General features: G+C 36.9%; 1 protein-coding gene and 1 pseudogene across 1 annotated transcript in view; one reads left to right on the top strand and one right to left on the bottom strand.

Moving 5' to 3' along the window:
- The window catches only part of LOC105742971, an 11,392-nt pseudogene extending 6,649 nt beyond the window's left edge, over positions 1-4,743 (bottom strand).
- LOC101573093 (disintegrin and metalloproteinase domain-containing protein 32) overlaps positions 1-17,637 on the top strand; it is a 147,242-nt gene that overhangs the window by 71,046 nt on the left and 58,559 nt on the right. Inside the window, exons 11-13 of the mRNA XM_023722022.1 lie at positions 5,898-6,034; positions 13,110-13,287; positions 15,901-15,993. Coding sequence (XP_023577790.1) covers positions 5,898-6,034; positions 13,110-13,287; positions 15,901-15,993 — 408 coding nt within the window. The remainder of the gene's footprint in view (positions 1-5,897; positions 6,035-13,109; positions 13,288-15,900; positions 15,994-17,637) is intronic.

Genomic DNA, 17,637 nt, shown 5'->3' with positions numbered 1-17,637 from the left:
GAGTTAAATGTGTTTCTTGTATACAGCATATTGTTGGATTTTGTTTCCTAATCCACTGTGACAATCTATTTCTCTTAATTGATGAATTGAGTCCATTTACATTGATTTTTAGAATTGAGATATATTGACTTACAATGGACATGTTATTTACTTGTTGTCATTTACTCCTTTTTCTCCTGTGTTTAATTGTTTGCCCTATTTAGTTGCTTCTGATCTCACTCGTGGAAGTCTGATCATTTTGGTCTCTCTCCAGAACATCTGTCAGTACCCTGTGTAGGGCTGGCTTTGTCATCATGAAATTCCTTAGCTGTTCTTTGTCATGAAAGTATTTCACTTTCGCATCAAACTTGAAAGAGAGTTTTGCCAAGGTATAGTAGCCTGGGCTGGCATTTTTTTCATAGAGGACTTGAAGTACTCTGCTCCATGCTCTTCTTGCCTTCATGGTTTGTGAAGAGATGTCGGCCATAATTGTGATGGGTTTTCCTTTAAATGTGATCTGCTTCTTTTATCTAGCAGCTTTCAGTACATTATTCTTGTGCTGAATTTCTGGGATCTTGACTATTATATGTCTCGCTGTGTTTTTCATTTGGTTAAGGTTACTTGGCATTCTGTATGCTTCAGTTAACTGAATGTCAGATTTTTTCCTCATATTTTGGAAGTTTTCTGCTATTACTTCTGCCCATATTTTTAAAATGTCGTTTGTATTGACTGCTTTCTCATTGATGCCTATTAGTCTCACATTGTTCATCTTTGCATCATCTTGCGGGTGATGGATTAGTTTTTCCTGTATCCTAGTTGTTTTTAGGAGATTCTTTCTTAACTTTTCACTAGCTGCACCAGCATCTTCAAGATCCGAAATTCTGTCTTCACTTTCAGTTAAACAGTTTTGCAAGCTTGTGATTGATATTTTAATTTCTTCTGTATCTCTTTGACTCTGCTTCATGCAATCTATTTCTTTGCTGTGTTGCTCATTCAAGGAATCTGTCATTTTTCTAATTTCCTCTATTTTTTTTAATCAATGTCTTCTTTAGAAGCAGTTATGAATTCTTTTATTGCAGTGTTTTTTTCATATTGGGTTTCCTCCCTGTGTTTCTGTAATTGATTCTTTACTTTAGATGCTATGAGTTCTGAGAATTCTTTTTTTTATTTCAGAAAAGAATTCCACTCTGAGTTCCTCTATAACTTTCTGCTGTTGCTTATTTACTATCAACGCTATTAATTCATACATTTGAGCTGAGTTAGTGTCTTCTGCACTTGTTCTGGGTGGGCTTTGGGTTTCCTCCATATGTTTCTGCATTTGATTCTTTCCTGAAGATTTTATTAATTCAGGGATTTGTTTGTTTCATTTCCATTCTGAGTTCCTCTGTACCTTTCTGCAGTTGTTTCTTTATTTTAGAAGCCATTGATTCATTGCTTTCAGCTGTGTGATTCCCAATTTGTTCTGTGTTAGTGTCCTCTGCACTTGTTATGGGTGGGCTTGGGTTCTGAGATTGCATTTTGCTCCTTCTCATTGTCATTTTGTGTAGCACTGTCTTCTTACATTTTTTGTAAATATTTGTTGCAGTGATAGCCTTAGCACCTACTGAAGTTCAGGGGCAGATGTACAAAGTTTGGATTTATCCAGCTTGCCTGTCTTGGGTCTGGCTGCTGTGCTGCTCTTCTTCCTGTTGCTGCCCTTGATGTTGAACCTGTTGAGCCTCTCTGTTAAGATGTTCTGCTCCTGGACTAGCTGGGTGGTTCTGTCACCTATACTCTCTGCAGCGATTGCTGCTGCATGGTTTCATCACAGGCCTGAGCTGAGTCTGGAGGGGACAAGTTGGAGTAGGGGGGAGAGGCAGTTCTCCCACACACTCACCAGCCCTGGACTAGGACTGGATCTAGGAGTTCCCAGAACATGACAGAAATTCCTACTCTGTGGGCGGGGTGTGGGTGGGGATACTATGGAGTGATGGGGGGCGTTCCAATAGGGTGAAAAAGATTGTCACCCATGGTGTGCCTGGGCTGGACCAGTAGGCCAAGCCAGCACAGGGTAGCCAGAAGACCTCCCACGCACTCAAGGTGCCTGGGCTAGGACTGGATCTGTGGGTTACAGGAATGCAGCAGAAATTTCTACTGGTCAGGCGGGGTATGGGAGGTGCTGTGGAGTGGTGGTGGGCATCTCAAGGGGGTGGAAGAGGGTCTCACCTATGCCGTGCCTGGGCTGGGACCAGTAGGTCCCGCAGGTGCAGTGTAGCCGGAATCTCTCCCACACACTTATCAGCCCTGGGCTAGGACTGGGTCTGGGCGTTCCTGGAATGTGGCAGAAATTCCTACTGGGTGGGCAGGGTGGGGGATGTGGTGTGGAATGGTGAGGAGTATCCAAGGGGGTAGAAGATGGTCTCACCCACGCTGCTCCCGGCCTGGGACCGGTAGGTTCTGCTGGCGCAGATTAGCCGGAAGCTCTCCCACACACTCACCAGGCCTGGGCTAGGACTGGGTCTCTGTATTCTTTCTTAAAAGTTTTCTTCTTTGGTTCTTTGTGTTTGTTCACATTTTTGTGTTTGAAATGTGGCAAAATCTTTCCCAGCTTTGTGATTATAATTCATAATCTTTTGCCAATTCTTATTTTATCATTAAGGTTTCAATATTCTGAATTCGATGTATATTCTTCATGGTATCTAAAACTACTTTTCGAACCTCTTTTAAAAACCACTAAAGGTCCAACGGCTGCGACTGTATTTCCCTGAACCATAATGTAACAGTTCATTAAGAGTTCCAAAGCCTTCAAATAGGTCCTTGTCTTGGGACCAATATGTCATTGTCTTCAAAAGTGAATTTTGCAGCCCAAAACCTAAGCCAGAAAAGTGAGATTAATCAGAAGTCCTCACTGTTCCTAATGGTTGGAAGGAACCAACTTTTTCTAAAGAGGACAATCCCAGAAGACTCTTGGAGGAGAGCAGTTTTGCAACTCTGTTCCCAAAATATAGAGAAGCCTACTTGAAAGAGCATTGGCCCTTGGTACGGAAGGCCTTGAATGAACGTCACATCAAAGCCACCCTGGACCTAACTGAGGGCAGCATGACTATCTGCACTACAGAGAAGACTTTTGATCCAAAATCTTTAGGGCCAGAGATCTAATAAAACTGTTAGCAAGAAGTGTTTCATTTGAATAGGTAGTATGAATTCTTCAGGATGATATTGCATGTGACCTCATTAGAAGATGAATATTTTAAGTCTGTCTTCATTCTCAGAAATCCAGCTCCATATTCTTCCCCTAGACATCCTTGTTACCAAGAAATCTTCTTGAGTCCTTGGCCAATTAGCTAGTTCCTTTTGACTGCCCGTGAATCTGTACCTTTCTGCTTTTAGGTAACATGAACAACAGAGGTATTGCTTGAACTTATGCCTGCTTACTCTTTTCTTTTCATATTGGGATCTTGCTATATTACCTAGTCTGTCCTGAAACTCACAATGCTTTTACTTCAGCCTTCCAAGTAACTGACATGTAACTCCCAAACTCAGCTTCTACATGCTCATTTGAATAAGAATAAACTGTCCAGCTCTGTTGCTGCTAGTACATATGGTGTGGGCCCACTTGTAGACTGACCCTTTTTTTTTTAAAGTGGGCTTCTATTTGGTACGTAAAGTGGAATTGAGTTGTGGGAGACAGCAATAGGTATATGATTCACTGGGAGTCTGAGTCTCTTTGTATGCAGTTTACCTTTGTTTCTAGACACTTCTGCAGAGTATTGCTGTGATCACCCAGCTTTATGTTGTGTGGATCAGATAACAACTATCTCAGGGTGAGACATTCTGATTAAATTCAAAGTGTCTCACAGTAAAGTTTTCAACCTTTACTGTTCCAAGTGCCAAGTCATGAGTATTTGTGTGTGTGTGTGTGTGTGTGTGTGTATGGAGTACCTGGCACTTTATTCAGAATAATTTGTCCAAACATGGCATATGTTGCCTCTAATATCCAAATAAGGCCACCAGGCCTACTTCCAGTGTAGCTGTAGTCACCTATATATAGTACATACAGTTGTTTCCAACTTCCGAGGTGATACCTTGGTGTATCCTAGATCACTGCAGCCCTAAAGCTTGACCATTCTTGTAGGTTACAGAAATGCAGTCTTCATCTCATCTCTAGAGTATATGTCTTTTACGAAAGCATTTGTGAACCTTGCTACTTCCCGTGCATAGGTCTAGAAAACATACTGTTAAAATCTCAGTGAGGGGCCAGCAAGATAGCTCAGTGAACTAAAGTGCCTGTTTAGGTAAACTTAGGCAAGACTGAAATTTGACTCCCAGCACCACATGCCACCCCCACCCTGCCCCCAGAGCTGGCTGAGCTGGCCACAGACACCTGTTGTAGTGGTGTGTGCCTGTAATCTCAGCACTGGGGAGGCTGAAAACAGGAGGATTACTATGAGTCTGAGCTGCGAAGTGAGACCCTGTGATAACCAAATACATAAAAAAAGGGGCCAACACAATATGTTGTGGGCTATAAAGACAATCACATTTTCTCTGGCTTATGTTATGGAGAGAAGAAAAAGAGAGTCAACATAGCTGTAAATTAAGGTACAGCAATGCTATACTTACTGATCCCTTATGATTACGCTTTTGTTGAAGTCAAGCTACTTTGGGTTGTTTTGCTCATAAAAGCAGGCCAGTTACTAGGACAGTTGCTGCTTACCTGTTGCTGGAGGCTATGTTGATTTGTTCAACTCACATTACCATATTGGGAATCTGCGAAGTGATTGCCATCACCACAAAATTAAGTTTGCGGTAATTTTTAGTCGTTCTTTATCTTTATCTTTAATTTACATTTTACGCCAGACATACAAGCATGTTAAATGATAATCATATAGTTTCAAGCTTTAACAGTGGCAGTAGGCCATGGAATGCCACAAGGATGCCATAATACTTTTAATTGAGCATTTTGAAAATGGTTACTGGGCTTTCCTATGGCATTCTTTGCCATAATAATTCTTGCTTCATTGGGTAGGTGCCCAATGTAAGGATTTTGCTAGTACTTATATTATAACCATAATTCTGGAATTTTGGTGATAATAGTTGAGTGGACTTGCAATTCTTTTGGATTTACTGTTAAGATGATCTTGAAAAAGATCCTATATATGACATGGACTTGATGGGCATGGATTTCTACAAGTTGACTACAAAGTATTTATTACTAGTACAGACACCTTACCATTAAATGTCGTGATCTTTTTGAAAATTTAAGTCTCCATCTTATCCTGCCCCTTATCTAATACCACCTTTGGTAGTATTTTGAGAAACCATTTTATCATTGCATGCACTGAATTACCAGTAATGTATTTTTCCTTGGGAAAAAGAAAAAAAAATCACCTGTGTGCTGCTTCAATATGTGATCAGTGTAAGCTAAGAATGCTATCTAGAGTCTGTTTTCAATATTTCTCATATCAGTCATTGTGTCAGTAGTGGTCCTAGCAGGAACCAGATAATATGCTTGCATTGGATAGTTTGGTCAAATGGCTATTTCATGAGCTGAGAGCAGATCCTACTGGCTATGCTGAATAATATCAGGGCTGTTTAAGAAATTAGATAAATTGAAAGTTATGGTGCATCTGGCCATTAGATTATGGTCTGATAAAAATTTCTTCATCAAGTTAGCCCTTTTTATCTTTTATATAGTTATAGATATCTGTAAAAATTTTAGGTGTTCAGTTTTAAATTATTGATAAGCCTGACACAGACTCAGTATTTTTATATATCAGTAAAATGTTATATGTAGAAGTTCAGCTTTTTGCTCTAGGACCAGTGATGTCTCTCTATCCTTAGGCAGTTGATTAAAAAATTAAAATATTCATAATTAGAAAAGTATTTTACTATCTTTCAATGAAATGACTTTTTAAACATTTCTATTGATATTATTATAGTATTCCAAGGGCTTAACTTTGGAGGCATTTTCAGTTATTGTCATCCAGATGTTGGGACTCAGTCTGGGAATAGCATATGATGATCCAACAAAATGTCACTGTTCTGAAGCCATCTGTGTAATGACTCCAGAAGCCATGTAAGTTTTTTAAGTGATTTATTTATTGGTTATATTTATTTAGCTTTCAATGTAGTATTATAGATCAACTTAACTACTCAATAATACATTATTTTAAATGCAAGAATAGTATATAATGTAATAGACTATTAAAGCCAAGAAACAAAATATATTGATTTTACAAAATATATTACCAAAAGAATTTTACTTAGGATTCATGTTATGGAAGCATTTATTAAGTCTCTTTAAAAATAATTGGTGTTTTGTTGGTAGTAAAAATTTTTGGTTTTCGTTTAGATTACATATTTTGATATGGGAAATTCAAAAATGTTGCATAACTTTGGGCAAAAAAAATGAGGTTGGTTTATTATCTATCTCATTTTTAAATGAGTATAATTATGCCTATTACTTTATTATAAGGATGATGTAAGAATAAAATGAGAAAATTAAAAAATTATAAAATCCTATATGTTCTATAGTAATTTCTGAATTTATCAGTGCTGCCCTAAAATGCTTCAACACAAAAGGTACAGCACAGGGCTGGGAAGATAGCTCAGCTGTCTAAGTGCCTGTTTAGCGAATGCAAGGACATGGGTTCAATTTCTATACCGCATGCCATGCCAGTCCCAGAACCCTGGGAATTGCTGTGCCAGTCACTGAAACCAGATGGTGGTGCACGCCAGTAATCCCAGTGCTGGAGGCGGGGCTGAGACAGGAGGATCACTGTTAGTTTGAGCTGCTTAGCAAGACTCTGTACCAAATAAATAATTAATTAATTAAATAGATAAATAGGTTAAAATAACTTTTTTAAAAAAGAAAAGGTACTGCACATACCATTGGTAGTCTGAAGTACCTAGTTTCTTCAGGGTTTTATCATAAATAGATGTTGAATTTTATCTGATGCTTCTCTTCCATGTATTAAGATGATTTCATGCTTTTCATATTTGAGCTCATATCTGTGGTATGTTTTATTTATTGATTTGCACATTTGAGTAAACTTTGTATCCCTGAATGAAAACTGACTTGATCAAGTGTATATGATCTTTAGTGTGTTTTTGCATGTGATTTGCAAGTATTTTATTGAGGGTTCTTGCATTCATGTTTATGAAGAATATTGGCCTATAGGTTTTTCATGCCTGTTTTTTCTATCAGGCTGATGTTGAACTCCTAGAGTAAGTTTGAAAGCATTTTTTCCCTTTCTATTTGTGGAATAATATAAGACACAAAGGTGTAAATTCTTTAAAGGTCTGGTAAAATTTGCCCAAGAACCAAACTGGTTCTCAGTTTATTTATTTATTTATTTATTTGTTTGGTCCAGGGTCTCACTATGCAGCTCAGACTCACAGTGATCCTCCTGCCTCAGCCTCCCCAGCGTTGGGATTATAGGCATGCACCACAATGCCCAGTATTGGTGGCCAGTACATCATGCACTTTCAGGCATTAACCCAGGTCCTTGTGCTTGCCAGGTCAGTGCTTATACCACTGCACTGTCTCCCTAGCGCTCAGCTTTTCTTTATCAGAAGACATTTTATTTTTGCCTTAGTAATTGCTTATTACTGATCTATTGAGATCTTTAAATATCCTCTTAGCTCAATTTTGGTAGATAATGTGTCTAGAATTTTTTCTCTTTTCTAGTTTCTTTGATGTATTAGAATGCAGGCTTTAAAATTAGTTCATAGTGATCCTCTGGATTGCAGTGGTATCGATTGTAATATCCCTTGTTGATCTCTAGTTCTGCCATTTGGGATCTTCTCTCCCATCCTTTCAGTCAGTTTGGCTAATAGTTTGCCGATCTTGTATTTATCATTGTTGGCATTTCAAAGAACCAGTTTTCTTTCACTGATGTTGCATATGATTATTTTAGTATCTATTTCATTAATTTCATCTCAAATCTTTATCATTTCTTTCCTTCTACTGGGTTTGATTTGTTGTCACTTAGCTCTTGAGAAGCACTGTTAGGTTATCTATTTGATAACTCTCTTGTTTTCTGATGTAGCCCCCTATAAACTTCTTTCATACATCTGCCTTTGCTATATATAGATTTCGGTATGTCTTATTTGTACTTTCATTTGATTCTAGGATTTTTAAAATATCTTTTATAAATTTTTCAATTAAAAGTTCATTTGATTATTTCAAAGGAAATTGTTCAATGTCGATGTTTTCATAGTTTATATATTTTCTCTTATTTTAACTTCTAGTTCATTCCATTATGATCTGAGGAAATACAACAAATTACATCTTTTTATCTGTTAAGGTTTGTTTTATAGCCTAGACTCTGATATTTTTAAGAATGTTTAATGAGCTACTGAAAATAATGCATCTTTTGTAGTTCTTGGATGTAATGCTTTGTAAATATTTGTTATATTTATGTGATGTTGATTTTTTAAAATACGGATGACTTGTAGTGAGAGTGGAGTACTACTTACCTGCTATTATTATTCCGTAATGTTAAGTAGTGTTTGTTCTAAGGCTTTGGAGACACTGATATCTACTGCATATTCGTTTATGATTATTACATCTTCTGGGTGGATTGTTTCCATTACCAGTATGTGGTATTTTTTCTTGGTTCAATCTAGCTTTGCCTTTATGTTTGTTTTATACTAAAAAATGAGTATAGCTATTCCTGTTTCTTATCAGACTCTATTACATGGAATATAATTTTCCACCTTTTCACATTTGCTAATGAAGTATATTTCTTATAAACAGCACAGAATTGAATCTAGTTTTAATCTAGGCTGCCAGTCTGTATTTTCACTGGAAGGTTAAAACCATTTACATTCAGTGTTACGGAATGACACATATCAATTTCTGTTGTCCTGTTGTTTGATTCTTTCTTAATTGGTAACACCTTCTCTTCCTCTTCTGTATGTAGGATTTCTGTAAGTATCTTTTTCAGTGATGGGGTAGTGATGAATAATTTCTTTATGTTTATCTTTACTTTTTGTTCAACTTTGCAAGATCTTTGGATACATTAATATAGGTTTGCAGTGACATTCTTTTAGGACTTGGCTACACTGAAAGGCTCTCTAGGTTTTTTAAGCTCTTACAAAGAAGTCTGCAGTTATTCTGATGGGTTTGCCTGTGCGATTGTCTTGGCATTTTTCTCTTGCAGCTATCAAAACAAGTAAAGAAGGAAGGGCGGAAGAGCCCACTGGGCATGGTGGCACATGCCTGAATCCAAACTTTTGAGAGGCTGAAGCATGAGGATTGCTGTGAGTTTAAGGCTAGTCTGAGTTTCATAGTGAGTTCAAGGCCAGCCTAAACTACATAATGAAACCCTGTCTCAAAGAAAAGAAAATCATTAAAGACTTCTAAAAGCAAATGAAATTAGGTAAAAGTAACATCCAAAGCATAAATCAACAAGAAAAAAAAAAAAAGAAACTGGAGAATAAGAACAGAAAATAATGATGGCGGAGGGGGAATAGAACCCCAAAAGATAAAGAAGATAAATCCAAAAACGTTCAATAAAATGAGACAAAATTATTCCAATAAAATTAGGTAAAGTAACGTGTAAAAAGCAATAAATACGTAAAGAAAAGAAAAGGAAGAAATTAATCAAAAGCAGGAAACAAATTGAATTCACAAACCAAAGAAAACCAAAACAAAGGAAAAAAATCTAAACATTTTTTCCATGCCAAGGTATTTGGATGAGAATAGAATTTTTATAAAATCTATTGGGCATGGGGTAGGGGCCCTGGCTGTGGGAATGCTTTACCTACTGCTCTTGCCTGGGCAGGCAGTGCTATGTTTTGTTTCTCAAATCTGTCTTTTTTCTGGAGGCTTAGTGATTGTATCCTCTGTGCACCCTAAGCTACTGCTGTCCCCAGATAGTGTGGTGTGTGAATGAGAGAGATGCCGCCCTCGCTCCAGAGTCTGACCTGAGTACACTGGGGCATAACTTAATGCTGCACGTATTTGGGGGGTAGCGTGGGGAAAGCAAACAGATGACTGAGTTGTTGCTGGAAGGAAGCTAGAAAGGGAAACCAAGAAATTGCTTTATTCTGGCAAGTGCATACCCAGCCACCTCAGAAAGCCACACTCAGTGGGCCTGGGCCCTCACAAAAGAGCTGAAGAACACTGACCGCCATGACCTCCACAGCCTGAGCTCCCTGCTACTTAAACTTCTCACGGGTATGGAGGTAGACCCTCGTCCTCTGCATGACTCTTTCTCTTAGCTGTCTCCCATACCAGTCACTGCAGCAGGGTGTCCCCAGTGATCTAGAAATGTGGGATGTTCAGTAAACTTCTATCGCTGGGGCAACTCAGTCTGAAGCACCAAATCCTTTCTCATATTGGAAGTTTTTCATACTGCTCCAAGATATGATAAGCTCAATAGTGAATTTCTTCTCTAAGGGTAGCCTGCTTAGGCAAGAGGATCATTTCTTTCCAAACAACTGCCCACACTGGACTTTTACCTTGCCATAGCCTTTTTTTTTCTTTCCATAATTTTATTGAGAAACAAATAGCAATGAAACAGTTTCAAATGAAATTGGTAGGACAGTTTCAATAATTAACACATTGCATACATTCTTCCTAATGGTTATTTGCTGTACAAGATGTGGACATGATATCCTATTTACAAACACTATTAGAACAAATCCCTCTATTCATTAAGAGAATGTAACTATATTCTACTATATAAGAGAATGTAACTATATTCTATTATATGCTACTTAAACTTCTCACGGGTATGGAGGTAGACCCTTGTCCTCTCCATGACTTTTTCCCTTAACTGTCTCCCATACCAGTCAACCCTTTTGAATACACAGATACATATTGGACATTCATCTGTATCCCCTTTTTTGTTTAGTTCCATTATTTGAATGTTATAAGTGTGTTAACTCAGCAAAATATTCTAAAAGAGTTCTGTAGTCCATAATAGTATTGGGTCTTCGGCTTCACTGGCAATGTTAGAAATTGTTGACCTGAGTCCCCTACAGCTCAACATAACAGCACGGCTTTACTTCTTATATTTCGTTTTTATACTTTTCTGCTGGATGGTTAGGACCAAGATAAAGCAAGACCTATGCAACAAGAATTGTAGCTGTTGGATCTGATAAGGTCAGTCAAATCCCCTCAGGAATTTTCCTGAGATCCTGTACCTCAGATTGTAGATTTTTTGTCAGTGTCAGCCATGTGGATGAGTTACGGCCATTGCTTGGCCAGTGTGCTCTCTGTGAAAGCCTGAGAGAATGTTTTCTCTCCATGTGGCTCTCCTTAGGCATACTCTACATCATCGATCACTTTCCTCTTTGGCCCCATAATTTCCTTGATCAGAAAACTGTCCTGCTTCAAGGTTGTATATGGTTAGATTTCTGGACTTATATGTAAACATAAGAATTATATAATTCTTTATGCCTATTTTTAAAATATATTTTTAATTTTTAAATGTTTTTTCATCATATTCTATAGGGACTTAAAGTTTAGCATATCAATACTTGATAAAAAATACCTATTCCATGTTATGCCTAAGACAGATAGTGAGGTTAAGTGGGTCTTCGGCTTCACTGGCAATGTTAGCTTTGGGTTTCTTCTGTGGTCTAGTGCTTCCTCTTGTTGATCAGTGGGACTGCTGGCCCCTGGAGTCCTACCTTGTAGTGCAGAATCCCATTCCCTTTTCTTAGAAGACAGGGTTAGGGTTGGGAACTGCTTAGTTCTTTCTATGTTGCCTCTGTGTTTCTCCATAATTTTTACCTTTCATGTTAGGCCTTTCCTGATTAGCAGAACTCTTTTTTTTTTTCTCCCTTGCTGGATAGTTGTTTGCCAGCAGTCGTGATTCCAAGTCACAAAGCTGTAATATAAAAAAGATAATTACTCATAGTTAGATAGTTTGTGGCTGAACTGTTATGAATCTGGGGTAATAAAACCTCTAGAATTTTATGGTAGGTTGTGTTTCAAAATGCTCTCATTTTTATTATTGGTTTCTCACAAATCTTTTGTGATGTGCGTAGGGGAAGATTATCTTAGTTTTTATAAAATCTAATGATGCCATATATATGTGTGTATACATATATAATATAATATTATATATATGTGTGTATACATATATATGTATATATATTCTGCATTTCTATTAGATGTACTAAACATGGTAGCTACATTTTTTATGTGTTTAGTGTAGGATATACAGGGCCTCACTACACAGATGGGATCTGTAGTGATCCTCCTGTTTTCAGCTTCCCAAGTGCTAGGATTATAGTCACGTACCACCACATCCAGTCTCAATTGCTGTCTCAGTGCACTCCGGGGCTTGGCCAGCACAGCATGGCGGGGATCACACTCTGGTCCCTGCATCTGCCAAAGCAGGCACTTTAATCTGCTGAGCTATCTGGCTGACCTATTTAGAAATTTTTGCACTGTGATTTCAGTCAATAAATTTTATTTTAACTTTCCCCTAAGGCCTGGAATACTTAGTTCTCCTTTACTTAGTTAGTAGTTCTTTGAACTAGTGTCCATGGTGCTTTGTGCTTTTAAAGGTAGTTCTGAGTACATTTTCTACACACCAGCATTATTTTTAAATTTTGAACATTTGTGCTCCAAGATTGGTCACTTCTGTTACAAAGCTACAAAGGCCATGCCAAGCTCCCTGGTTAGTGGTGCTGATTAATTGCACAAGTATATAACATATTAACCTCATAATAGATATTCAGTAAATATATTTTCTCTTTCACTTACTCATTTGTAATCTGTATCCAGACAGCCTATGAAAACATTCCTAGAATTTCTTTACTAGTGTTATACAAATCTAATGATATAACATATTAATACGTGTACAGTTTCTCAGAGATCTTTGAGGAAGTTCTGGACTAACTACAATATAATTTGTTTAATAAAATGAGTTGTTAATTGAGTAATTTTTTAAGGGAAGTCATATCTGTTTAATACCTTTGCTTATTTGTAGATTGCTTTTAGTTCTATTGGTCTATACCTAATCTTGTTTTAATAGTCATATATACTAATGAATGAAGCCACATGACCTCCACAAATCCTATTATAAATATTAGGTGCATGTAATATTACCTATGAAATTAAACAAATATATTACTTATGATTTCAGAAATGTATTGATAATTACATTATCTGGGTTCACTTTTAGACAGTCCACTGGTGCAAAGACTTTTAGCAATTGTAGTATAAATGACTTTAGAAGTTTCATTTCAAATGTGAGAGCCAAATGTCTTCAGAATAAACCACAGATGCAAAGAAATCCAAGGCCAGTATGTGGAAATGGCAGAGTGGAAGGAAATGAAATCTGTGATTGTGGTAATGAAGAAGTAAGTCTGATAACCAGGAAAACAGACTAACAGCTGTATTGTTTTACATAAATGTTAGACCCCCTAACTGTGACTTAATACCATGAAGAATAATGATGGAAAGTGAATCAGTTTGAAACACAAACCAGAAAATAGTGTTTTTTAAAGGTTTTAATTTCTATATAGCGCTTTGAATCTGCTTCATACATTCTATTTCTTTCCTCATTCAAGAATTCCATCATTTTTCTATTCTCTATTTTTTATCATTGTCTTCCTTAGAAGCACTTAGTACTTCTTCCATTATAGTTATCATTTCTTCTTTTACTTCAGAAGTTATTTCTGATCTGATTTCCTCTGTACATTTCTGTAGTTACTTCTTTACCTCATACACTATTATTTCAGAGATTTCAGGTATATGATTTCCGATTTCTTCTATGCTGTTGTCTCCTACATTTGTTTGGGCAGGCTCGGGCCTGAGACTGCATTTTGCTTCTTTTCTTTGTCATTTTGCATAGCACTGTCTTCTGACCTTTTGTGTAGAGCTTTGATAGAATTATTATCTTAGCACCTGGTCTGGATCTACCAAGTTCAAACTCCAGGTGGGTGTGGCTTGGGTAAGTCTTCTGCACTTAACTTCTTCCTGCTGCAACCCTTGGAAGTGAACCCGCTGTACCACTCTGACAAGATGTTCTGCTCCTGGATCAGCTGGGTGGTCTTGCCTCCAGCTGCTCTGCAGGGAGTTCTGCTGCAGGGTTCCACACCAGGCCTGTCTGATGGAGGAAGTTCCACTCACATGCTGGGCCTGGGTGCTGGCTTGAATGAGGATCTGGTGAGCCCTTGGTGGTGTCACTCACACACGGGCCTGGACTCTCTCATTGGAAAATTTCAATTCAAAAAGTAGCTGAGGAAGGAGAAGATCATCAGTAGAAAAAAATGGAAAATATAGGTAAGAAATCTAAACAATGGAAAAAAAGAAGAGAATGGAAAAAAAGAAAGAAAAGGAAGAAAAATATAGACTCAAAGAGAGGAAAGAATAAAATCTAAGCACAGGAATAACCACAGAATACAAAACAAGACATTACCAACCAAACAAAAAAGGGATAGCAAGTCAGACAAACAAAGGAAAATAAAAATAGTAAAATAGTTCTGGTGTTTACAAATCTGTGATAGTGTCCATGTCAGATCCCAGAAATGTACTCCAGCCAAGTTTGTCATGGCAATTGTGCTGGATATTGAGCTGATCTTGGCTCCTGATGTAGGGTTTGGGACTGGTCTTCTCTTGGTGGAATCCTCCACAGGCCAGCTGCTGCCTGCTCGCTACTGCTTCAGGCACTTCCCATGTTGCTTGTCTTGCTGATTATGCAATGTGCCTGGACCAGCTGTCTTGGCTCTTGTGAGTTCCTTCTGTCCACCTGCCAAAGGCATATATGTGCCCGGCCTGTCCTGTCCTAGGTGTGTTTATTTTTTCTATGCCCTTTGCATGTAGCTCTTATTCTTCTGCTATACTGATTATATGGAAATTTGATCTTAAAATATTATTTTAGAACTCTTGTATTTTCCCTTCATTCTTTTTGAAGATAGCAAGATTTTTACATTTAATGAAGATAGGAAAAGAAACAGGCTGTTCAGAGCAAATTTGGGCCAAGGAGAAAAAGAGACACACTGCACAGTGTGAAGGAAGCCTACCATGAAGGAACACAATGGCCATGTTTTCTTTATTTTTTGGTGTCTGAATGTGATGCTATACCAGATCTGTCTTTAAGCTACTCTTTATTCTGCTTGACCAAAATTGAGATTTTCATCTGAATATTGAGTATAAGTTTTTGTGCTTTTTTATTTGAAATTCTCTGAGCCTTTTTTTTTCTTCAGAACCTCTAAGTGTTCATCCATATCCTTAATTGTCTTCCAGAATTCACTCAACTGTTTACTTTTATTCTCTTAGATATCTTTTTCTTTTCTTTTAGATTTATTTGAACTTTCAAAAAAAGTTATACTTGTAATTTTTTTGGTGGTTTTTCCACTTCAATTTCTTTGGAATTTGTTACTATGATGTTGTGATGTATTTTTAAAAATTGATTTTGTTCGTCCATTTTTAGGTCTGCCTAAGCAGGTGCTTTAGTCTGCTGAGATATCAGGCTGACCCAATAGGCAGATTTTTTTTTTTGCTCTTTAAAGCAGATATTTGTTGTTTTCCTAAATATCTTACTTTTTTCTTAGAAGTCACTAGTAATTATTACTTTTACCTTCTTCTACATGAAAGAGTATATTTTTCATGGTACTTTCAACATATTCCTTTTACTTTTGTTCTTTAGCAGTTGACTGTGGAGTGTATACAAGTTTGGCTCTGTTAATCTTCCTATTTGTAATTAGTGCAATTACCAGATATGTAGTATATGTCTAAATTCAGATTTTGTACATTTCAGGTGGCTAGGTAGTGTCCCACAGTTAATAAGTTTGGATATTTTTTTCTCTCTTTTACTTGAATCTTTTTGTTATTGTTCAAGTTCACCTAAGTTTTTCATTAGTGTCTAATATAACTCAAAAATCAAAGACTACTACCAATAAATAGAGCTCCTTGGAAAGTTTTATTGTTGTCATGATGCTTCTTTACTTGTGAATTCCATTCGTTCATAGCAATGTGGACCTCAGGCCTGCTGTGACCATACAACATGTGAGCTGAAATCACAGTCACAGTGTGATAAGGGACCATGCTGCAATCAGTGTCAAGTAAGAGTTAAAATTTATTAACATCAAGAAGTATATAATCAGTCATGTGCAGAATACGTGAGAACACTTAGAAATAGAGTAAATGATGTTTTAAATAAAAAGATCATAAATTTAGAGTTAGATTTCTGATCTTATGAATTTGGATGTTGGGGCCTCTTTCTAATGCCACAATTCTCACGAGTTTAATGCTGTCATTTTTAGTGCTTACTGAATAGTTTAAGCCTTGATTGTAAAACTCTTCAATACAGAAAATCCCCAGCAAACAGGACAGTTATTCTTCTGTATTTCTGTCCAATATGCATTATCTGCAGTGATTATACCTTTGTAAGTGAAAATGTTGTTAGTGGTTATGATAAGTAGCTGCACCTGGTAGTTGAAAGACATGGCAATTTGCCATGCAAGCATGAAATGTAAAACTCATTTGAGGAATATTTTCCAAATAGTGTATGTAACAAAAAGTTTAAACTGAACTTGTTATTTGGAAATAATTTGGCAGAACAACCATATTTCAGTTTATCTGGTGAAAATATTCATTGGTGTTTTGTTTGGCTTTTCAGTTACTAAAATATACTGTGTTTGTAACTAAACCCCTGTATGAGAGTATCTATGCTGAATGGCCAACTGTGGGCCTTGGTTTACGGACTGCCCTTGAGTGACATTTTCATGCTATTTAAACAATCCTGTCATATATTGCATCCTAACCTCCGTAAGCTTTATATCAACTTGAAATAATAAGTGATGAATTATGATCTCTAGATGCTCATTTAAGATTCTTATATAAATAAAAAATAAATAAAAATTAATGAACTATACCATAAATGAAGAAAATAATTATATTGGGGCTCTTTAAAATGCTTCCAGTGTAAAATTAGCTCTTTATTCACTTATTATTTTCCTCCATTTATTCTGTTATGTTTCATATTTGTCATACAATTTTTAAGTATTCCATACTTATATTTGTAAGTACTTATCAGTGTAGTACCAATGTAGTAGTAGTTTGAAGTTGGACATGGTGGCGCATGCCATCAAACCCAGGACTTTGGCTCTCTGAGGCCAGAAGTTCACAAGTTCAAGGTTAGCCTAAGGAATTTACTGACTGATGTCTCCTCTCAAAATTAAAAAAACAAAAGCTTTGAAGATATAGTTCAATAAGAAGGCCCTGGGCTCAATCCTCAATGCTACAAAAAACAAAAACACCAAACCAAAACAATAACAAATTGCAACTTATATAAATATATTCTATTTAGAAATGGACTTAAATAAGCATCTTTACCCAAAAAGAATAATTTTCCTCTCTTGCCCTTGAGACACAAAACTTAAGCTATTATCAGATTTTTCATCTCCTTTTTCTTATATATGTATTTTACCTCCCATTTTAACTGATAACCACTTAGTTTTTAGTGATTGGTATAATGATTTATAAAAATATTGACAGGTATTTATGAACCAAAAGTATAAAAATTATTATAATTTTGAAGTAAATATTGACAGGGCCAATGAGATAGCTCAGTGGACTAAGTGACTGTTTAAGCAAGCATGTAGACTGGGGTTCAATCCTCCTGGCACCACATGCTGAGCCAGCCCCACCCCCAGGCATGCTGAGCCGGCCACTAAGATTGGGCCTGATGACACACACCTGTAATC

Source organism: Octodon degus, unplaced genomic scaffold (assembly GCF_000260255.1).
Source record: "Octodon degus isolate 3935 unplaced genomic scaffold, OctDeg1.0 scaffold00088, whole genome shotgun sequence".
Lineage (NCBI taxonomy): Eukaryota > Metazoa > Chordata > Mammalia > Rodentia > Octodontidae > Octodon > Octodon degus.
This window is presented reverse-complemented; position numbering and strand designations above follow the sequence as displayed.